We start from the raw sequence: 23506 nt of genomic DNA, 5'->3' as shown, positions 1-23506 counted from the left end.
TGCCCATTTTAGAGGTGAGGAAACCAAGGCCCAGGGCAGGAGTGCTGTGCCCAAGGTGGCAGTGAAGACAGCACAGCCTGTGGCCTGGTCCAGGACAAGAGGGAGAGAGGATGTGACGTCAGGTCCGACAGAGTGGAGCCAGACCCTTCACGTCCTGGCAAGTTCAGGAACTTCTCTGCAGCTCAGGCTCCGACCTACAAAATGTTCCTCGCAGGCAGCTGTGAGGATTAGACGAGGCAATGTACTCAGCCTGGCCTGTAACAAGCCCTCAGCAAGTGCCCGTCACGACTGCCACTTCCAAACAACAAGTCTTACATGCTCCCCTGCACTGAGCCCTGCCCGCCCAGGCCCAGGCCACTGCACTCCAGCCCTGCGCCCAAGGCCACCCAAGGTCACACAGCCAGGAGGAAGCCAAACTAGGACATGCCCCCAGGCCGGGATGACTCAGCCCTCAACCGGAAGGGACTTGGGGGCAGAGGGGAGGGGATGGGTGGCTGGGGGAGGGCTTCAGGGCTCCGTAGCTATGTAAGTTCCTCTGGCCTGAGGTAGGGAAGTGGGGGCAGCCCATACCGCTGCTGTGACGCAGGCCCATCCAGCAGGCCCACCCTGCCTGCCTCCCGCTGGCCGTGCCCACCGGGCTCTCCCGCAGAGCGGCTCTGCCCAGCCAGCGGAACCCAGTGCAGGGCCTCCTGCCCAGATCACAGTGTTCCCAAGAACAGGAGGCAATTGTCCTGGCCAGCCAAGACTTACAGGTTGTTTACTTTCCAACAGTTACTGCTTTGGGTAATTAATGCCACATAAAGCATAATGGAGGCCATCATTACCTCAGAGAAAGGAGGGCTGGGCGCCAGCAGTCTGTTCTGATGGCAGACAGGAGCATAATGCTCTGCACTGTACAACACGTGCAGTTTGTCCGGTCACTTGCATATGTGCAGTACCACGCAAGTGTGTGGACAGAGCATCCCACACAGGCACGCTTCAGGGAGAAGGCTCAGCCACCACAGGCCCAATCCCAGTCCTGAGGGCCTACCACCGGCGCTTACCCCCTCACACACACAGGTGGCAGGGCCCAGGCCTCTGCCTGGCACTCAGTGGATCGCCAATCAACACTTGGCAGATGGCCAGCATGTGTGTGGGTGCACGGAAGTAGAAGAGTCGGTCACGTACGGAAGACACGTTAGAGGAACATCTGGGGCAGGGAGATACCCGGTGCTCCTGTGTCTTAAGCATCTCGTAGGTCAGATGTGAGGAAATGCTCGGAAAGGCAAAAGGTGAGGTAAGGCGGGGGACGCAGCAGCCAGGCTCAGGGAGCCCCCACTGGCCACAGCGGGCGCGGTGTGAGCGACCAACTGGAGGACAGCGTTGAATTTTAGCCCGCAGTGTAAAATAAATCCCCCCCAGTCTACATGGTAGAATAAATATATACACTGATGGTGAAGAGAAAGCTCTTCCTTGTGACGATGTGACGTCAGGTCCGACAGAGTAAATGGGAGATGGCGACGTAACCAGGAAACGACGTTCCAACTGCTAAATGTAGGAAGAAGAGGGAAGCAGATAAACACGGGGCCCACAAGACCCCCCAGGGATGGTACAACCAGTGGGTGCAAGTTTAAGGCTAATGGAGACATCAGTCTGTCTCCCAGGGTCTCCCTCAAGATACTTATTAATTACGAAGGGGAAAACGGTGACTTTTCAGCAGAGAAACCCGGCAGACACTCTGAAATCATCAAGGTCACAACCACCAGCAGAAGACAGCTGAGCATCTCGCCCCCGACACGCTGTACTGGCAGGCGCGGCGTCGCTGCCGAGGCATCCTTGCCGGGAGTGCGCAGCCTCCCTCTCATCACTAACAAACATCAGAGAAACCCAAACGGGGGCGCGTGCACAACTGACCAGGTGCCGCTGACGTGTGAAGTCACGGGAGACAAGAGGGCTAAGGGACTGTCAGACCGGAGACCACGGAAACATGGCAATGAAGGGCCACTGGGGTCCTGCCCAGAAACCGGGAACGGGGGCAGGAGAGGGGACGGATAAACGTCAGACAAAGACTGCAGCAAACTTCACAGAGCCGCAGCAGTGTGCCTGCCCGGCTTCAATGACTGCACCAGTTACATGTTAACATGATGGGAAGCTGGGTAAAAGGTATATACAGTAGGTCCTCAGGTTACGTCGGAGATCCGTTCCTACGGTGCCACGTAGGCGATTTTCACCGTAAGTCGGAACCCACCTACGTAAGCACCTACGTCACCCACATGGAGCACAGACACAGCAGTAATGAAGTGAAACAGTAAAAACAATTTAAAAGAAAGATAACAATTCCTGACCTTTAGTTGTGGTAAATAAATAATAAAAAACATAAAGCACATATGTACAGATGTCGAAATGACGGAACTTTTTTTTTAATAAATAAATGGGAGATGGTGACATAAGAGTCCGACGTAACCCGAGGACTGCCTATAGTACTATTTTTTAGAAGAGAGAGAGTGGAAGGGAGAGAGAGAGAAACATCAATGTGAGAGAAACACATCGATTGGTTTTCTCCTACACGCGCCCGACAGGCGCTGGGGTCTGAACCGGAAACCCAGGTATGTGCCCTTGACTGGCATCGAACCAGCGACCCTGCAGTGCGGTGTGCAGGCCGACTCTCTAACCGCCAAGCACATCCGGCCAGGGCCCTGGTACTATTTGACACTTTTCTTTCAGTCAAAAATTACTCTCTTTTTCTTCCCCCAAATGCCCCAAGCTCCCAAGCCGCACCCAGGACTGTGGAGAGTAACCGTGGGGGGCCCAGCAGGTGGCGAGCTCAGAGCTCAGGGGCCTCGGACCGCTGAGTGGGCCAGCATTTTAAAAACTGATTTGCTGTTGGTACTGTGAATGGTATCTCCTTTTCCTGTTTTATTTTATATGTGGTTGTTGCTGGTTCACAGGAAATCCACTAATTTTTCAGGTTGTACTTGTACCCAGCTACATTGCTGTACTAAAGCCTATGAAACCGCTGACCGGCCCATTTTGAATTACAGTTCCACCTAATGCAATGGTTTTCACAGAGCAACAGGGCCACAGAAGAAACAGGCAATGGAAACAAGACAGACATGTAAACATCTGAGAAGGTGCTCAACTTCACACCTGTCATGAAGAATTACGTAAACGCAAAGGAAAATAAAGTGCGGATTTTCTGTGTGCACATTAGAAAAGGTTGGCAACACAGCGTGCCGGCGAGGGTGTGGAGACCCGGTGCCGCCTGCACAGGTGGCGGGATGTGAAAGCCTGAGTTAGGGGACAAAGGACCGTGACGAGAGAAAACCCAATCTCTTCATGAGCTCAGGGCTGGACTCGGCGGGCACCTCCCTCCAGCCCTGGAGCCACGTCCGTCCGTGCTGGGCTGAGGCACTCACATGCCCCTGATGGGCCAGCTCTCAGGGGTGGGAGCCTGACAGCCTGGCTGCTCTATCCCAGCCGCTGCCACCTGGCCCCAGGCCGTCCACGTTCTGTCTGAGCCTCGGGTAAGCTGGGTAAGCCCGGGGCAGTCACTGTCGGGGGAGACAGGGTCAGTCTAGCCTGAGACAACCACAGCCTCCTCCCCGTTCGCGCGTCCCCACCCCCCCCCCCCGGCCTCCCAGGAGCGTGGACGCCTATGGCCACCTCAGGGAACGGCTCCACCATGCTTACACAGGGCCCGCTACGGGCCACACCAGCTGCAGGTGAGCAGCCACCGAGCCAGGCCAGCAGCCCCTCCCCGGGAGTGTGGAGTGGGGAGCGGGGAAGCGAGGGCCAGGCCCTCCAGGTGTTGAGCGCTACTGATAGCCTGGCTGTTGGCCCTCTGGCCGCTGAGGCGGGGGAGCTGGTGGGAAGAGACAGCAGAAGGTGATCCCCAGCAAGGAGCAGAGAAGCGGGTCCGAGAATCCTCCCGGCGGCTGAGCCTCTGGCTTCGGTTTGCTCCTGAGGCCCGCTGCACCCCGCCTGGAGGCCCCCGCTCCGTGTGCTGCCAGCAGTGGCCGGTGTGGCCAGCAGAAGAGGTCTCCGTCACTCGTCCTCCCTCCGTCAGAAGACGGACAATACCCAGTGCTGGATGTGGACAACCGGGAACCCCGTACACCGATGGGGTGCAAAGTGCTGCAGCCACTTCAGAAAACAGTCTGGCAGGTCCCCAAAACATTAGACAGAGTGACCATGTGACCCAGAGATTGCACTCCTAGGGTATACACAAGAGAAATGAAAGCCCCGGGCCACACAGAAACCAGTGCATAATGCTCACAGCAACATCTTCATAATGGCCGGAGAGCGGACACCCAGATGTCCATCGCCTGAAGAATGAACACGTAAAACAAGGCTCACCCACCCGGGAGTGCTCCTGGGCAGGGAGAAGGAGGAGCGCCGATGCAGGCCGGTGGTGCTGAGCGGAGGCAGGCACAGACCGCCCTTCGCGGGACACATTTATGTGGATGTGCAGCTCTCAGAGCCAACGCAGGAAGCACCGTCCTTCTCCCTGTGGCCGCTACAGACTCCAAAGCTGTGCACAGCTGGGCTCAGGCCTGGCCCTGCCTCAGCAGGCCGACTGACCCCAGAGCATCCCATCCTCACTGGGCTGCCCCCTTCCCTCAGGAAATGAAGAGGTTGTAACGATCACAGTATCTGCTTGTGCAGAATGGCTACTTGAACATGTAGCAAAAAGTGTTAAAGTAGCCACTTCCTCACTCAGAACAGCTGATCTGCATACGTGCTTCTAAGCAGTATTTCTACCACAATTCACCAGACGCAGATCCACTTACACAGAGTCAAGTGGTTCTTCCTACCCTGACCTTCTTGCTGCTCCCCTCCCCTCCGAGCACCCAAGAAAATAGCCAAACTAAACTGCCGAAGAGAAATAACCTTTATTAAGACCCACTGGTATACCTGCATTAAAAACTGTCTTTCTACAACGAATATACAAATGATAACCCTTTCTATTTGTGCAGTGACCAAAGCAAAGTCTGTTAAACCAGGTACCGGTCCTCCAGCCCCACTGATGGCCTGTGCTGGACGCCAGGAACTTGCTGGTTTAGGGGCAGGGCACTCACCAGGTTCCAGGCTGCCAGCTGCACCCGAGAGACAGCGCCACATGCCACCTGGAAGCAGGGGGGCAACGTGACAGCCACAGACACGCCCGAACAGCGCTCCCACGAGGCTGTCTAAATTATAGCACAGGCTCGAGTCTGCCTGAGTTTCCCTGAAATTTTGGAGGGCACTGTTTTGATTATTTTAACAGTAAAAAGCCCAGGTACTTTGCAGAACAGTGAGCGAGCTTAAGAGTGTCCGCCCAGATTGAAGTCTGCAACATCGGTGAGCAGACGGGATGCACTACAGGAGCCATTAAAGCCCGAGCCCCACAGTGGGGGCCACGCCTCGGTCGTTACAAACTCTGTTGGCAGCACTTGGTAAAGATGCGAGCAGGGCCTCCTCTAAAGTCATTTCATGGAGCAATGATGGCTCGTCTGGAAGGACAGACCTGGACACTCAAGGCATCAAAATCCTTTTAGTCCCAAGGAGGTCAAACACATCTGAAAGACATCTCAGAAGAACGCCCAACAACATCGGATGGAAACGGCGGGTGGCTGGCTGCCCAAGGACAGGAGCGGAGAGGAGAGGAGCCGCGGAAGAGAAGTTCTCGAACACTTCACCCCACGGGGAGCAGGAGGGCAGGGATAAAGAGCGCGAGGAGGACCCTGACGGACACTGCGCTACAATGACCAAAGCGCCTCTTTCCACTAGAGAAGAGGACTGAATGATGGCCACGTGGCATCAGATAAACAGGTTTTAATAATTATGATTTTTAACAAACTATTTCCAGAATATAGGTGGTTTTAACATAATTCTTAAGACCGTATCATTCCCAGTTCACTGTACCATCTGGAATTGTAGTATTGTGTTTTAGCTGAATTAATTGGTCTGCTATTAAAACATAATTGAAATCTGACGTGACCAGGAAGAGACCTTTGAAACACTGAGACTCATTTCTACATTCTCTGAGCTGTAATGAGCAGTGTGTACAAGTCACCTCGGATTTATGTCGGTAAATGCTGATTGGTTTTAAAACACAACAAAGAAACCAAGAAACCCAATCAATGGCACCCCAGCCCGGCTGCACTGTCAGCATTTTCATTAGTTCATTAACTCGCAGATTAATTAGGAGGACCTGGCATCAGGGAAAGCGTGGGTCCCTTACTTTGCTTTCCTTTTAGCGAGCCTCTGTGAGGTGGTTTAGAAAGTTCTTTACTGAGTGAACAATTCTAGATTTTATGTCGCAAAAATAAAATATCCTTGCATGGCACAAACAAACCCAACAACACAACATCTCAATTCTCAAGACAAGGCCTCAGGTGGGTGTGTGTCTAGTTCACAAACACACAGGTTGCCGGTCCAGGGACTTGGGAGGGAACAGCACCGGAATGGAGCCTGGGCGGATCCAAATCCACAATCCCTGCCTCTGACCCCCACCCAGTCTCTAAGAAAGAAGATTAATACTGTCTTCCAAGTCAGTGTCACCAACAGGGAGAAAGACTTCTTACAACTTCACAGCCCACGCTGGCCCGAAAGGATCGGCCTCGAGCTTCCATGGCTGCAGAGGATTATACTACATGAAGGCTCTCCAATCAGTAAGGTATTATGGACCATGTGTAAAGCAATGGAGATGGGTTCCTACCTCACTCCTTACACACCAAAATGAACGTCATAGTATTAAAGACTTAAGAAGAAAAATCTTTAACCAACAGGTGAATATTAAAATCTTAAAGTGAAGAAGGCTTTCCTCAATGGGACATGTAACACAAAAAATTTTAAGGTAAAAATCCAATAAACCTGATCACATGAAAATTTATTAAAATGTTTATTATGTAAAAGAGCAAGCAAACAAACAAGAAAACGTGGAAACATATTTCTAACCCATGAGCACAAACATGCAGAGAGCTCTTATAAATAAATAAGAACAGGATGAAAATCCCACCTGAAAAATAGGTAAATCACATGGAAGGTAAAAGGAACAGGAATAACCAAATAAAACATGAAATATATTCAACAAAATTGAGGAAATAAACTATCAAAAAAGGAATACTTTATCTTTTCCCCACTAATGAGCAAAGGTTAAAGAGTGTTGGCAAAAGTATAGAAAAATAGACATTCTTCACTCACTCAAAAAAGTTACATATGTGGTAGGACTAGCAGTGAACAAGATACTCAAAGTATCTGCCTTCAAGAAGTTATATTCCAGCCCTGGCTGGGTTGCTCATTGGTTAGAGCAACGTCCTGTACACCAAAGGGTTGCAGGTTAGATCGTGAGTCAAGGTATGTACAGGAGGCAACCAATTGATGTTTCTCTCCCCCCACCCCTTTCTTTCTAAAAATCAATTAAAAAGCATATCCTGGAGGGGGGGATTTTAAAAAAAGTTTATATTCCAGGCAGGCATGGTAGAGATGGGGAATAGATAATAAGGGAAAAGGAAATAAACAATTATTCAGATAGTTATTGTTCATAAAAGCACAAATCAGTACAATATTTTTACAGGGCAATATGGCAGCATCTACCAAAATGTTGTGCTGGCAATTCTAACTCTAGATGTTTCACTCCTGCTTAAGTGCAAAGATGTGGGCACAAAGATGCTCACTGGAGTGTTAGGCGTGGTTATGAAAGAGTGGAAACAAGCTCCGCTCCTCGGGAGGACCAGTGATGCAGCAGCCATGCCACAGCTCCTAACGTGACCAGCAAGGATCGGCTTGGGCTTGTTGTTGTAATGCACCCACGTGGAAAGATGGAGGGTATTTTGTTGGACAAAAAAAAAGCAAGTTGCTAAACAGTATCTATAATAATAATCTATATACATATAAAAGGCTAAGCGACCGTTGCATCTGAAAAAACTGAAGGAATGACTGAACAGGCTGTGTGGGGTGACCAGGCAGGCAGGGGGGTGAGTGAGGGACGACCAAACGACTGAGCAGCAGGCTGTGTGGGGCAACCAGGTCCACAGGGAGGGCAGTTGGGAGCGACCAGGCCGGCGGGGGGGCGGGGGGGGCCAGTGAGGGGCGACCAAACTACTGAGAAGCAGGCTGCGTGGGGTGACCAGGCTGGCAGGGGGGTTAGTGAGGGGGCTTTGGGGGCAACAAGGCTGGCAGGGGGCAGGGGAGGGCAGTGAGGGGTAGCCAAATAACTGAGCAGCAGGCTGCGTGGGGTGACCAAGCCAGCAGGGGGGTTAGTGAGGAGTGACCAAAAATCTGAGCAGCAGGCTACATGGGGTGACCAGGTCGGCGGGGGGGCAATGCGGGGCAACCAAACAAACCGAAAGCAGACTGCGTGGGGTGACCAGGCCGGCGGGGGGCAGTGAGGGGTGACCAGGCCAGCAGAGGGGCAGTGAGAGGTGACCAGGGTGGCAGGGGGGACAGTGGGGGGTGACCACGCCGGCAGGGGAGGGCAGTTGTGGGTGACCAGGCCAGCAGGGGGGAGCAGTTAGGGGCAATCAGGCAGGCAGGCAGTTGATCAGTTAGGAGCCAGTGGTCCCAGATTTCGAGAGGGATGTCCTCAAGATCAGGATTAAACTGGCAGTTGGACATCCCCCAAGGGGTCCAGGATTGGAGAGGGTGAAGGCTGCACTGAGGGGACCCCCTTGCTGTGCACAAATTTTGTGCACCGGGCCTCTCATCTATAATAATAATAGAGGAATATGCAAATTGTCTGGGACTCCGTCACAGTAACGACCAAACAGCAGGCTGCGTGGGGCGACAAGGCCGGCAGGGGGGTTAGTGAAGGATGACCAAAAGACTGAACAGCAGGCTGCGTGGGGCGACCAGGCTGGCAGGGGAGTTAGTGAGGGACGACCAAACAACTGAAAAGCAGGCTGCGTGGGGCAACAAGGCCGGCAGGGGGGTTAGTGAGGGACGACCAAAAGACTGAACAGCAGGCTGTGTGGGGCAACCAGGCTGGCAGGGGTGATAGTGAGGGGCGACCAAATGACTGAATAAGCAGGCTGCGTGGGGCAACCAGGCTGGCGGGCAGGGGGTGGGGCAGTTAGGGGTGATCAGGCTAGCAGGGGGGCAGTTAGGGGTATCTGGCTGGCAGGCAGGTGAACAGTTAGTAGCCAGCAGTCCTGGATTATGAGAGGGATCTCCGACTGCCGGTTTAGGCCCCTCTCCCGTGCATGAATTTCGTCCACCGGGCCTCTAGTATGCTGGAGGCTAATTCCAGCAGGTCATAATAAATGCAAGAAGTCCTCAAAAGGTTGATGGGCTTCTATATTCAGCAGGGCTGAATACATGTTATTGCCTGCTGGAATGGCCGAAAGCATTTCCCCAAACCTGAAGATCTGCATATATTATTGCCTGTTACCAGACAGCTGAGGGCATTTTAATCTACATGTTATTGCCTCCTGCTGGCCAAACAGCTGAACAGCTGTAGGCAGTTCCCCAACCTGACAATGCCTACTGTATACCAAACTTATCTTTGGTATGTATATCTACTTTGCTATAGGGCAAAATGTGGGAATAAAAAGAGCCCTGGGTCCGGAGATAGGGAGAACTTAGCTACTATAAGCTTCCTCTGGCTCCCCCATGGATTACAAATTTATATTATATTTATAGTCTCTTTATTAATTTACACGCAGCGCCTTCTCCAGATTCCTGAACCTTCTAGATGCTGGATATCACCCCGGCATTAGGCTATTCCGTTTTACAGTAAGTATGTTCTACTTTTATACTTTGGGGGGAAAAAACAATAAGGGAGAAAGCATTTTTAAAAAGGTAATGTGTTTAAGGGTCACTTAGTTTACTCAGTTTATATCCCAAACTTCAGGGTAAAAATTAATCTGGAGAGAAAACTTCAGCTATGGAGAAAGGATAAAGTAACTCATCCCTTGCCTCATTCCTTAAATCCAAAGTCCCTGGTGTAATTGGGGAGGAGAAAAAATATAACTATGTGCTTATTATTTGCCAGACATTCATTATTCACTTAATTCTCAAGGCAACACATAAAATGAAACTGTCCCAATTCAAGATAAATGAAAACTCCTAGAGATTAAGTGATTTCCTCAGAGCAGAAGCTGATAAAAAAAAAAAAAAGCTGCCATTCTGTCTGGGTTCTAAGCGGGGAAGACGGCCTGGCCACTCCTCCAGTCACTGTGGTGGAGAGACTGAGGGTGGAGTGGGTAGGAGCAACTGATTATGTTTTTCTTCAAGGAGGCACTTCCTACCCCTCCACTCCTTCCCGGTCCTCTCCCCGCCCGCCAAGTTCCTTCCACAAGCCTCAGAGCGGCACCCCCCAGGGAAGTGCCCAGCCCAGGGTCCGGCCCATTGGGAGCCCTAAAAACAGTGGGGTGCCTCTCCTTCCAGAACTGCCACATCAGGCTCAGCCTCTCGCAGGCTTGCGGGGTGTGAGCGGAAGGGGACCCTGAGGAAGGGAACCTGACTGCACCTCTCGCAGCCTGCCGTCTGTAACACGGGAATCCGTAACACATTTGGGGAAGATAACTGAAGTGAAAAATTAAAAAGTGTTTTGTAGCCGAAACCGGTTTGGCTCAGTGGATAGAGCGTCGGCCTGCGGACTGAAGGGTCCCGGGTTCGATTCCAGTCAGGGGCATGTGCCTTGGTTGCGGGCACATCCGCAGTAGGGGGTGTGCAGGAGGCGGCTGATCGATGTTGCTCTCTCATCGATGTTTCTGACTCTCTATCCCTCTCTCTTCCTCTCTGTAAAAAATCAATAAAATATATTTTTTTAAAAATTTTAAAAAAAGTGTTTTGTAAATTCTAAAGTGCTAAACAAAGTGTCCCCTTAAAGGCGTGTGGTCCCCGCATAAAGCCGAGGTGCCGACTAAAGGAATCCTTGACACAGAAGCTCACGTGGTTTAGGAGTCACTGCTCTGTAATCACAGCTTTAAAGACGGTGTTTTAACACCCTGCACAGGATGTCTCCTCCAGTTTACGTCTGTCGCAGTGAATGAAGAGCACATGGGAAAGCTCAGCGGCCTTCCTGCCTATAATCTGCCCAAGAGTTCTAGGACCAGCCCTTTCCAAGCCCCAATTTGATGACCTTGTTAACTTCCAGAACAGGATTGGGGTGACCACGTGTCCACTTTAATGTGAACGCTTACTATGCGCCCTACACCTTTCCAGTGTCCTACGTGTATTTCTCATTTTATACACACAGTAGCACCTGCTTTGCAGGAATTTTCTCTCCTCTGTTTCACAGATGAGGAAGGGGAAACTGAGACACTGACTTGCCAAAGTGGCTGCCCAATGGCCCAGCCTCAGCAACGCAGTTGGAGATCTTGGCCATCTGGTCTACCTCCCCATCCATATCGTTCACACTCCTCCTCGTGTTCCAAACCCTGGTTACCCTGAACTACTTGGGATTCTCTGGACAGACAGTGTGCTTAGCTGCCCCACCACCACTCCAACCTATTCCTGCCTTTGCACGTGGCTTTCTCTCTTCTCACTGCACCACCCACTCCTCCCAATGAACAGGAAGTCTTCTTCCGTGAAGAAATGAAAGTAAGAATCCTACAAAAGTTCATGATTATGTTAGGATTCAAGTGTAGGAAATACACAAGCTTTCTCCATAACAAGCCATTTTGCAAAGTTGTGTCTTATCTCAAAGCCAGAATGTACTACACAGATTGCCTGGGGTTCTCTTTCCTTTGTTTTCTGTGACCCCACCCTTATCACCCACTTCATCCCTTCCCTCAGGTTCCAGCCGGCCTTTGGGAAAGATCTGTCCACTGTGACCTTTGGCCACTGGCAGAAGCTGATCTCGAAGTTTTTAGAGCCACATTCAACAGCGGTCCACCCCTTTTCCTCAGGATTCCATTTCAGAGGAAGAGGACATATTTGTTTTTCAAACCATTTTCACCATCTCCAAAATTAGCCGCCAGGCCTGGCAATGTGAAATCCAATCCTTGCCCAAGCCACGCGAGGTCAGGGCACTGGTTGACAACAGGTGAAATGACATTGTGATTTACAGATACAGCACCCTTCCATGTTTCCAGAGAACACCAGACATTACAAGGAAGATGGCATGGGCTGGCCTCCTGGAAAGAGGGCAGCATCATAGAGCCAATGCAGGAAACATCAATCCTCATAGCAAACTTCCCAATTAACCGGAAAAGCTGTGTTGAAACGATCGTTTAATGGAATCAATGCCTGTGTTGCATGACATAGATGTATAGGCTAGTGTGAATAAGGTACGTTGAAAAAGATGTCCAGTACAGCATAATGAGAATAGCAACAAAAGGAGAGAGAAATATAATGGAATAAATCATGCCTAATTTCTAATTTTGTGAATAAGCATAGAGCACCTACTATCAAGCTTAATGCTGGGGATATAATGTTAAAAAGCCCTCACAGAGCTTCGTTCCACTATGGGAGACAGGTACTAAAATAATCACACTGTATATTTTCACCCAGCAGTCATGACAATATTCTGTCATAAAAAATACAAGGAAATAGTAAAATAACATACAGACATAGTAAACGAGGTTTAAGAGGCTGTGATAATGGTAGAAAATGTTAGTACAAGAATCTATAATAATCTATAACAATAAGAGCATAATATGCAAATAGACCAAAGGACCGAACAGCAGAACCTTCCAGACGACCACGCTATGACACGCACTGGCGGCAGGTCAGCCAAGGCGAGTGCGATGCAGTTGGTAGGGGAGCCCCGCCATCACTCCATAATTGCCCTGCAGAGGGAGGCCCAGGCCAGCCAAGCGATCGCACCCCACACCTGTCGCCCACAGAGGGAGGCGATTGATGGTGGGGGAAGGGGGGGCAGCGCCGCACAGATGGCAGGCAGTGGCAGCGGCGGGGGCGGGACCAGCTGCCGGCAGCCGGGGGAAGGAAAGCCCCGATAGGCCCTGATCGCTGTCCAGACCTAGGGACCCTACCAGGGGTCCTGGATTACAAGAAGGCGAAGGCTGGGCTGAAGGACACGCCCCCCTCCGGCCTCCGTGCATGAATTTCGTGCACTGGGCCTCTAGTAGTATTTAATAAAAGCAAGAAACAATTTTATAAAGTATATGACCTCGTAAATGTTAAAAAAAAATAGTACAGAAAGAAGAGTAATGGCTGTAAAATCCATCTATAAGAATAATTGAGAATGGCTAAGAAAATTTTTGAAAGGAACTTCTAGTCCCAAATAGGGAAATATTTATTTCAAGCTACAATAAATAGTTCAATGAGAAATGGGGTGAGAATCAATTAACCTCAGGGGTATAGGACAAATACCTATACAAGGGTTTTTTTCTAGACTAATACTTTAGAGTATGGTTTTCTACATGTTTCAAAAGTGGCATTTTAAACCAGTAAGTAAAGGATAAAGTAGGTAATAACAAATAGCTTATCTATTTAGAAAAAATAAACAAACTTAGACCTTTATATCACATTATAAATTCCAAATGCAGCATAACATTATAAATCTCACTGGTAAAGTTGGAAAAAAACATATATTTCATGTAGTAACTAGAGGCCAGGTGCACGACATTCATGCACTAGTGGGGAGTCCCTCAGCCGGCCTGCACCCTCTCGCAGTCCAGGACCCCTCAGGGGATGTCTGCCTTGAGCCAGCAGGCGGACATCCCCCGAGGGGTCCTTTGCGCTGCCTCGGAGGCAGGAGAGGCTCCTGACACTGCCACTGCACTCGCCAGCCGTGAGCCCAGCTTCTGGCTGAGTGGCGCTCCCCGGTGGGAGCGCACTGACCACTAGGGGGCAGCTCCTGCATTGAGCGTCTGCCCCCCAGTGGTCAACGTGCATCATAGCGACCGGTCGTTTTGCCATTTGTTTGATTTGCATATTAGCCTTTTATTATATAGGATAATTCAAGAATAGGCCTTCCTTCCCCCAGCTGCCAACATTGGCTTCCCTCTGGCACCCGGGACCTGGGCTTCCCTCCAGCTGCTGGCACCCAGGACCCAGGTTTCCCTCCGGCCGCTGGCAGTTACCCGGGACCTGGGCTTCCCTCACAGCCCTGGGTTCGTCCGGTCTAATTAGCATATTATGCTTTTATTATTATAGACTAAAGGCCCAATGCATGAAATTCATGCAAGAGTAGGCCTTCCTTCCCCCAGCTGCTGGCACCAGCTTCCCTCTGACATCTGGGACCCAGGCTTCCCTCCAGCCACCGGCACCCGGGACCTGGGCTTCCCTCACAGCCCCAGCTTCATCTGGAAGGTCGTCCGAAGGACATCCGGTCTAATTAGCAGATTACACTTTTATTATTATAGATTAGAGGCCCAGTGCACGAAATTCCCTCAGCCCAGCCTTCACCCTCTCCAATCCGGGACCCCTCAAGGGATGTCCAAATGCTGGTTTAGGCCCGATACCAGGGATCGGGCCTAAACCGGCATTTGGACATCCCTCGCACACTCTGGGACCACTAGCTCATAACTGCTCACCTGCCTGATTGCCCCTAACTGCCCCCCCCCCCCGCCAGCCTGATCACCCCTAACCACCTCTGCCTGCCAGCCTGATTGCCCCTAACTTCCCCCTGGCCGGCCTGGTCACCCCCAACTGCCCCCCCTGCCAGCCTGGTTGCCCCTTATTGCCCCCCCACCAGCCTGGTCGCCCCAACTGCTCCCTGTGCTGGCCTGGCCACCCCTAACTGCCCCCCTGCAAGCCTGGTCAGCCCACGCAGCCTGCTGTTCGGTCATCCATCTGGTCATTTAGGTCGTGACGGCCCCTGGCTTTTTATATATTAGGATAATTCAACGTATCATCAAATGAAAAATTATTAAGTTTCCAAAAAACTTGCAAGGTTAAAATTTAAAAACCATTAAATAAAATTTATAAAACTACTAAACTGATTTGGGGTGAGGAGGCATTCTAAGCATAAAAATAAAAACCATTTAAAAAGACAAAAAGTTGAAAATAGACCTTTAAAATAAATTTCTACACAGAAAGTTAAGAAACCATGACATATATCCCACACTATAAATATAGTTATCATACAAGAAAATAGTTCAATAGCCAGCAACCAACAGGGAAAACGTTTGCAATGTACAGCAGCTAGAAGGTTGATAGACTTCACATATGGTGTGTCTTACAATCCCTAAGATGTAACAACCTGATAGGAAAAAGTGCAAAGGACAGAACAAAACTGATGGAGAAATAAAAAAGATCACATATCCAATCCTATTAGCAATGACAGAAATGCTAGTGTGACATTAAATGCTATGTTTCACTAATCAGGTGAAAAATGACGATGCCCAGTCCTGGGAGACAGGGAAATGCACCGCGTGGAGATGGGTACCGTCTCCTGAGAAGGCACTGGGCCTCTAGTAGTGCAATCGCCCTGCAGAGGTCAGGACACTGGTTGACAATGGTTGAAATGACATTTTGATTTACAGATACAGATAATTACTCTTCTTTCTGTACTATTTTTTAACATTTATGAGGTCATATACTTTATAAAATTGTTTCTTGCTTTTATTAAATACTACTAGAGGCCCAGTGCACATGGTAAATGTGTCAAAAGCCTTACTCAGAGCCTCTGACTCGGTAACCCTAATCCTACTTCTAAAGTCGGTGTCCAGAAGTAAATAAATAATCAACATTTCACACAAAGACAACTGAAAACTGTGTCCTATTGTGAAACTGGGTAACAACCATTAAATACAGTGCTGTGCAGCCAGCACAAAAACTTAAGTTCTCACAGCACGTCTGACGACATGAGAAATTCCACGAACAGCCCTGCAGGGTGACTCGGCTGCTGGAGCATCACCCCATGCGCCAAAAGGTTGCAGGTCAGGGCACATCCCAGGTTAAGGATTCGATGCCTGGTCTGGCCACATATGGGAGGCGATAGGTGATGCGTCTCTCTCAGATCAATGAAAACATACCCTCGGGTAAGGATTTTAAAACAGGAAACGAAGCTCACAAATGGAGTAAAATACGAAAACAGGGGACCCATGTCTGTAGCAGGATCATCACTGTCAAAGATGTAAGTATGAACATGTAGAAACAAGGTTAGCAGTGGTTCTCAAGTACGATTAGAGATTTTTATTTTATTTTTCTTTCAGTTTTCCTCCTTCTACTTTTCTAAATCATCCCCCAAAAATTAATGAACATGTATTATTTTAATCAGGAAAATGTCGCTTAAAAAAGCCGAAGTAAACACACTAGTTTCAAATTAACACAGAATGGAAAGAGCATGGGACAACTCTTCTTCCCTCTCCTTTACCTTATCCGTGTTGAGCAAAGGGTAAACTCTTAAAAATCCTGGTATGTTGACTGTCCAAAGTTGACTGATTAAAGGCAGGAGGGAGTGGAGAGGAGGTGGGGGAAGCAGGAGGCCGGTGTGCTGTGCAGGGCCTCAGCCCACTCCCTCCTCAGCACCACAGAAAGGGCCACGAATGAGAACCGCCTCGGAGCGCAATGCTCTGTAAACCCCCTCGATTTCTTCTTGCTACATCCAGGCCAGACGGTGAAGCAGCTGCTAAAGGCACACGGCTGTGACCTTCTGTGAGCGAGAAAGGACGCGGCGAAGCCCTTCCCAAACCAGCGCAGGTGCAGAGGAGCTTCCCGAGGCCTGGCCACCGCCGTCAATGGCCACCGCCTCGCCGACGAGCACAAACCTCAGGGCCTGAGCCAGGCGCCCCTGCTGACCCGGCTGGGTTCCTGAGGCCGCAGGGATAAGCACGTCCCTCCGCGGAGACACCTGCTCATCCTGCCTCGTCCCTGGCCAGTTCAGCAGTCAGGGAGCTGGCTGACCAGGTTGGACTTCCACCCCGGCTGGCTTCCCAAGGAGGAGTCCAAGTTCCACAGAAAGGAGCAGGCTGCTGAGGCGCACCACTAGGACACCAGTCCCTGTGCCCCTGCCCTATAGCTCCCCCTAACCGGCCACCCCCAGAAACCGCTGTGTCCCCTGCCCCTACAGCTCCCCCCAACCGGCCACCCCCAGAAACCGCTGTGTCCCCTGCCTTACAGCTCCCCCTAACCGGCCACCCCCAGAAACCGCTGTGTCTCCTGCCCCTACAGCTCCCCCCAACCGGCCACCCCCAGAAACCGCTGTGTCCCCTGCCCCTACAGCTCCCCCCAACTGGCCACCCCCAGAAACCGCTGTGTCCCCTGCCTTACAGCTCCCCCTAACCGGCCACCCCCAGAAACCGCTGTGTCCCCTGCCCCTATAGCGCCCCCCAACCGGCCACCCCCAGAAACTGTGTCCCCTGCCCCTACAGCTCCCCCACAACCGGCCACCCCCAGAAACTGTGCCCCCTGCCCTACAGCTCCCCCTAACCGGCCACCCCCAGAAACCGCTGTGTCCCCTGCCCCTACAGCTCCCCCACAACTGGCCACCCCCAGAAACCGCTGTGCCCCCTGCCCTACAGCTCCCCCTAACCAGCCACCCCCAGAAACTGTGTCCCCTGCCCCTACAGCTCCCCCTAACCGGCCACCCCCAGAAACTGTGTCCCCTGCCCTACAGCTCCCCACAACCGGCCACCCCCAGAAACTGTGTCCCCTGCCCCTACAGCTCCCCCTAACTGGCCACCCCAGAAACCGCTGTGCCCCTGCCCTACAGCTCCCCACAACCAGCCACCCCCAGAAACTGTGTCCCCTGCCCCTACAGCTCCCCCCAACCGGCCACCCCCAGAAACCGCTGTGCCCCTGCCCTACAGCTCCCCACAACCGGCCACCCCAGAAACCGCTGTGCCCCTGCCCTACAGCTCCCCACAACCGGCCACCCCCAGAAACCGCTGTGCCCCTGCCCTACAGCTCCCTGCAACCGGCCACCCCCAGAAACTGTGTCCCCTGCCCCTACAGCTCCCCCCAACTGGCCACCCCCAGAAACCGCTGTGTCCCCTGCCCCTACAGCTCCCCCCAACTGGCCACCCCCAGAAACTGTGCCCCCTGCCCTACAGCTCCCCCCAACTGGCCACCCCCAGAAACTGCTGTTTCCCCTGCCCCTACAGCTCCCCCTAACCGGCCACCCCTAGAAACCGCTGTGCCCCCTGCCTCTCCGCTCTACCCATGTAAAACTGAGGGGCAATTAACCCACTTAGGTGACCCAGGAAGGATGCAGTAAACAATACACATAATCACAGAGAAACCACAAAAAGGCCACCCTCAGAACACTGATCCCGGGTCCTGAAGAGGGAGTCAGACATTTCAGAGAAGCCACTGTCATCGCAGGCCCTCCACACACTTCCATTCTTTAAACGCCACAAAATTAAACTTCCCATTTCACACGTGGAAACATGGAGGCTCGGAGAAAAAGAAAAGGCAGCCCCAAGTCACAGAGAACTGCAGAGCCCATTCCTGTCGGCACGGAGGATGCCGTCCAGCCGTGGAATCAGCCCCACGCTGCGTTAGCTCAGGGCGGTCCTCCCGCCGCTGCCGCCGCAGCTCCGGACCACGATAGATAGCCTACCCAACAGGCCTAACCTCTGTCCAGGAAAGGCCCTCAGCCGAGGTCACAGTAAACAGCAATTATTACCCGTATTTGGCCTGAGTAACAACAGAGTTGATGTGTCCATTGTTCAGATAAAAACACAGAGGCTCCACCAAGTCTCACAGCAGGAAATGGAATCAATCAGATACCACAGCCTCCTTCCTAACCTCCACCTCTCCTGCTGTGACAAGATAATGAAACCCTAATCTGTGGTTTAGGTCAACGCCCCCTCCTCCGGGCAGTCGGCCCCGCCCCCAGTCTGCCCTGGCCCAGGGCCCCGGCCGCCACCTTGGTTGAGGTAGGTCAGTGTCTCTTCGTGCAGCTTCACGGCTGGGGACGTGGCAGCACACAGCACGTACTGCAGGGGTGGCAGGCGCGCCTCGTTCTCGGGGGACAGCTGGGGCTCCTCCTGCTTGAAGATGGGCAGAGCGAGCACATCCCTGCAACACACAGAGGGAGCGGTCAGGAGCAGGGCCCGTTGGCAATGACAGCCACGTTGGGAGACGTGGACGCAGACCACATCCTCCCGGGCGGCCCAGCAAAGCACACGGCCGAGAGCGGGGTCAGCTTCCCGCGCCTCCCACCGCCAGTCCTTTCTGAAAGAGCAAACCACCCTGCGATCACTCTACTTTCTCTCGATGACCCGGAGGAGATTTATTCAATCAAGTCATTAATGAGGGGGAAATGCAGAGTCATCTAATGCTGCAAATTACAGAAATCTTCTCTGTGGCAATGGGACTCCCAGCAATGGTGTGAACCTTAGATGCCATTTGGTCTCCACCCATAAGAAAGACATTATAAAGTCTTGCTTTTAGAATACAACTCTGAACAAATATTTTAATTGCTTAAATAAACTATTCTGTTTATTGGCCACTTCTCAGAATAATATAACCCTGTCCTTGGGGCTCTGAAAATACAGAAACTGCTGAGACATCCCCCACCCTTTAAAAATAAAAAGGACAGCGGGCCCATAACCTCTATGTTAAGGGTCATACTAATATCTCCCAAATGCAAAATAAGAAGAAAGGACCTTGATTTCAATTCGGTTTTCTTATCCAAACAGGAAATGGTAAGATGCTCAACGATTCTTTTCCTCCACTTCTGAACCAAAATCCTCGCCATATCCCCCAAAAATCCGCTTCGCATGAGCCTATGCCTGGAGAACTTGTTTCTAGATGTATTTTTAAATGCCCTTGCAAATGGAAAAGAAATCCTTGAGAACACGAATGACCCGTGGGCAGACTTGTTTAAGGCTCCACATTATGAGCAGCACGAAAACAGGTGCCAGAAAAGTGCCAGCGCCCTTATCTTGATAACCCCCCGTGAGCAGGGCTATGAATCAGATTCCCTGGGCCCGCTGCGCTGTATAAACAGCAGTCACTGGTACAGTCTGTTCCTCATACAGCACAATAAACGAATGTCTCTAAAACACAGCCCGGCACACACCCAGCCATGTCTAACAATTCTCAGAAGGAAAAGTCGCTTGGAGCACCTGGAGGGCGGCCCGCGGGTCCGCACCCCTCCTTTCCCGGCGCGGCGGCCCAAGTGGTGTCTAGGAACAGAGGAAGAGCCGCAGGCCTGCTCACCTGGGGATGGCATAATTCATGTTCGCCCAAACCACCTAAGTTAATAATCCATGGGCTGCTGCCTTTAAACACAAAAAGGGGGGGGGGGGGGGTGCAGGGGTAAGAACCGTCACTCAACAGTAACTCGTTTCAAGCCTGGCATCCTTCTTTGCCCAGGAGTGAAAGTCACGAGAACACCAAACAGAAGAGGCAAAGAAGGCGTCAAGGCCACTGCCTGGTAAAGTCAAACCACTGTCACTCCGCAGTGAGGAGACAGCCAAACGTACAACAGGAAAGCCCAGGAAAAAGACAAGACCCTCACTCTAGAGTTGAGGGGACGAGGGAATATTCACCACCCCTCACCTTGGCCCTCACTGAGGTCAACTTCTACAAGGTGAAAACCCCAGCTTCCAAGAAGGGAAATTTTTCAAAAAGGGCAGGGCCCTAGCCGATTTGGCTCAGTGCAAAATGTCAGCCATCTGACTGAAGGGTCCCAGGTTCGATTCCGATCAAGGGCACATACCTTGGTTGCAGGCTTGATCCCTGGCCGGGGTCGGGGCATGTGTGGGAGGCAACCTATCGATGTGTCTCTCTCACATCGATATTTCTCTTTCTCTTCCCCTCCCTCCCACTCTCTCTTAAAAAGCCAATGGAAAAATATCCTAGGGTGAGGATTAACAACAAAAAAAATTAAAAATGGCATGGATATGGCCAATGTGCTCAGTGATTAAGAGCGTCAGCCTGTGCACTGAAGGGTCACAGGTTCAATTCCCCGTCAAGGACACTACCTGGGTTGCAGGTTCAATCCCTGGCCACCGTAGGGGCGCATGCAGGAGGCAACCAATCAGTGTCTCTCCCACATCCATGTTTCTCTCTCTCCCTCCCTCTCTTCCTTCCATTCTCTCAAAAAAAAAAAAAAAAATCCTCAAGATTAGAAAAAAAAAAATTAAAAGGGGGCATGGACCAAAAGCTTCTTTATCCATGGACCCAAAATGACCCCAGAAACCAATACAGCTTTATAGCTCCTTTCACCCCAATCTCCCCCCACCCCCATGCCAAAATCCTAAAAGGTACCTCAGGTACTCCAAAGACAAATTTCCATCTCAGTAGCAGAGGCACCTCCCAGGCAAAGGGAATTATTCCGTAATGGGATGACATCTTAGGTATCCAGGAAGATTTAAACACTCACCCTCCATTCAAGGTCACCTTCAAAATCATTTTTAAGGTATGGCACATGCTTAACGGCCACAAACTAACGGAGGCAAAACTATGCCTGAAGCTGCATCGTGCGGTAATTTTAAAATGTTGTTACATTTTGTAAGTGAATGGAGGCTTACTCTTCGCCAGGGATTGACATCCGCGGGGCCGCACAAGCCCCCAGAGTCCTTCGCTCTGGTGACACCACAAGGTCTGCGGGACGCAGCCCGTCGGTCCTTCAGACCCCAGACCCATGTAAAGACCAGCAGACACAGCAACTCAGTCCTTCCTTCGCCTTCTAGAAGGGGGTGTCTACAAGGAGGACTACTGATGTCTGTCAGAAACCAGACTCACAAATAAATCTGGAGGGAAACTTCTTGGAGAAAAGGAAGAAGAAAAAGACCCTCCCGGTGGCTCTCTCTTCGGGGCTTCCGTGGCTGAGACTCCCTCGGCCGCACTGCTCACTCCTCCGCACCCGCACCAAATGCCGTTTGGGTTTACACTGGGTACGTTTCATAAACCGTGGCTAGGATGGAATTAAAGCCTGCGAAAGCTGGTTCAGGCGAGTTCAGAGTGAAATGACTGCCCATTCGTCCCCGGCCAGCGGCACAGAGCGGCCAGCAGTCCTCCCGGGTGGGCGCTAACGGGGTCCTACTCCGAGGGGCAGAGAGAACTTCGCAAACCGGCGGGGCTGACTTTTCCCTGTGAGAGCAACGAAGAAGAGATTTCCTTCCAGGGCGACAGACTGCGGGCCTCAGGCTGACGTGCGCAAGCCCACCTGGAGCCAGGGGGCCGCCGGCCCCTCCCCAGCCCCCGCGAGGCTGAGGTGCGGGGCGGCGCGCGCCCCTCCCTCCGTCACCCCTCGGCCGGACCAAGGACGCTGGAGAGGGCTCGAGGCCGGAGAGGGGCCGGGAGGAGAGGGGCAAAGAGCAGGAGACCGGACTTCCCCGGGCGGGCAGCCCTCCGACGCCAGGGGGAAGGAGACAGGGGCCGGGGCACTGGGGCTGGCTGAGCCCAGCAGGCACGCGCCCCACGCCCGGGGGTCGTTAGGGGCGGCGCCCTCCCGGGCACCAGGGCACCAGGCTCCGCCAGCAGGGCCCCCGACACCACGCGCCGGGTCCCGCCGGCGTCCGTGCGTCCCTACGCGGTCTCCGCGCTGCTGTCTCTCCGTCCGCCGAGGGCGGAGAGCGGGGAATCGGGGCGCGGCGTGGGGATCCCGCGTCCCGGCGCGCCCCGCCCGCCCCGCCGGCCCACAGCGCCCGCCGACGCCCGCGGGCCTCACCGCAGGTAGCCGCCGGCGCCGTGCTGGTTGTAGTGCTCGGGCTGCGTGTGCCAGAACAGCATGGCTGGAGCCCCTCGCCGCCCCGCCGGCGCAGAGCCACGCAGCCGCGCCCACCGCTCGGTCACCTGAACGCGCTCCGGGCGCAGCGCCGGCCCTGCCCGCGCCTTTATGGACGGCCTGGGGGGCGGGGCTGCGCCGACCCGCCCGCCCCGGCCCCGCCCCCGCACCTGGCTGGTCCGCGCCCGCGCGCCCTTCCCGGGAGCGAAGGTGCGTGCGGACCGACGGCGGACTGGAGTGGGCGGCGCGGCCGCGGGACCCGAGGGCGGGGCTCACGTCCCCCAACCGGAGCTCCGGTGGCCTCCCGCACCTCCTCCGCGCTCAGCGCCCGGCCCCGGAGCGGCACCGCGGTGGAAGAGAGGCCGCTCTGAGCACGAAGTCCGGGCCAAGATCCAGGCACCCTCCGCTCCCCACGCGCCGTGTGTATTCAGCACTTCACACTCTGAACTCATGGGTTTTTCCTTTTAGTTGTGTGTTGATTTCCTCCTAGAATGTAAGCTCCACGAGGCGAGCCCTAGACTCCCACTCGCCCTGTTAGCTCCGCTGCCTAGAAAGGTGCTTTGGGACGTGGTAAGTGCTCATGGGTATTTGTTGAATAAATGTGAGAAAAGGGACGGTCCGGTGTGTAATCAGTCACCTGGAGGAGGTGGCATTGAGCTGAGGACGCATCTCTATGAGCATCTGGAGGGAAGGAAAGTGGCTCCAGGCAGAGGCAACAGCGATCGCCAAGGCCCCAGAGCAGACCCCTTAGCATGGCTGGGCTGGGTGACCAGAGCGAGAGCTTAGGGCCTGAGGTGGGAGAGGCAGGCAGGACAGACCCTAGGGGGCCCAGCAGACCCTGCCAGGAGCTGGGGTTATATTCTGGGTGTCTTAAGCAGAGGACGTGCATATCTGATTTGCCTTTGGGAAAGATCAATCTGGAAGGAGTGTGGACAGAGGGTCGTAGTGGGGATCAGTTAGGAGCTCAAACAGCCATAACACCAAGTTCTGTCCCCGAGTGTTAATCAA

At 52.7% G+C, this 23506-nt stretch overlaps 1 protein-coding gene across 1 annotated transcript in view; it reads right to left on the bottom strand.

Annotated features, from left to right (window-relative positions):
* Nucleotides 1-23506, bottom strand: part of LOC103287789 (transcription factor CP2-like protein 1) — a 62315-nt gene that overhangs the window by 22219 nt on the left and 16590 nt on the right. The window contains exon 2 of the mRNA XM_054723492.1: nucleotides 22442-22482. Coding sequence (XP_054579467.1) covers nucleotides 22442-22482 — 41 coding nt within the window. The remainder of the gene's footprint in view (nucleotides 1-22441; nucleotides 22483-23506) is intronic.

Source organism: Eptesicus fuscus, chromosome 11 (assembly GCF_027574615.1).
Source record: "Eptesicus fuscus isolate TK198812 chromosome 11, DD_ASM_mEF_20220401, whole genome shotgun sequence".
NCBI lineage: Eukaryota > Metazoa > Chordata > Mammalia > Chiroptera > Vespertilionidae > Eptesicus > Eptesicus fuscus.
This window is presented reverse-complemented; position numbering and strand designations above follow the sequence as displayed.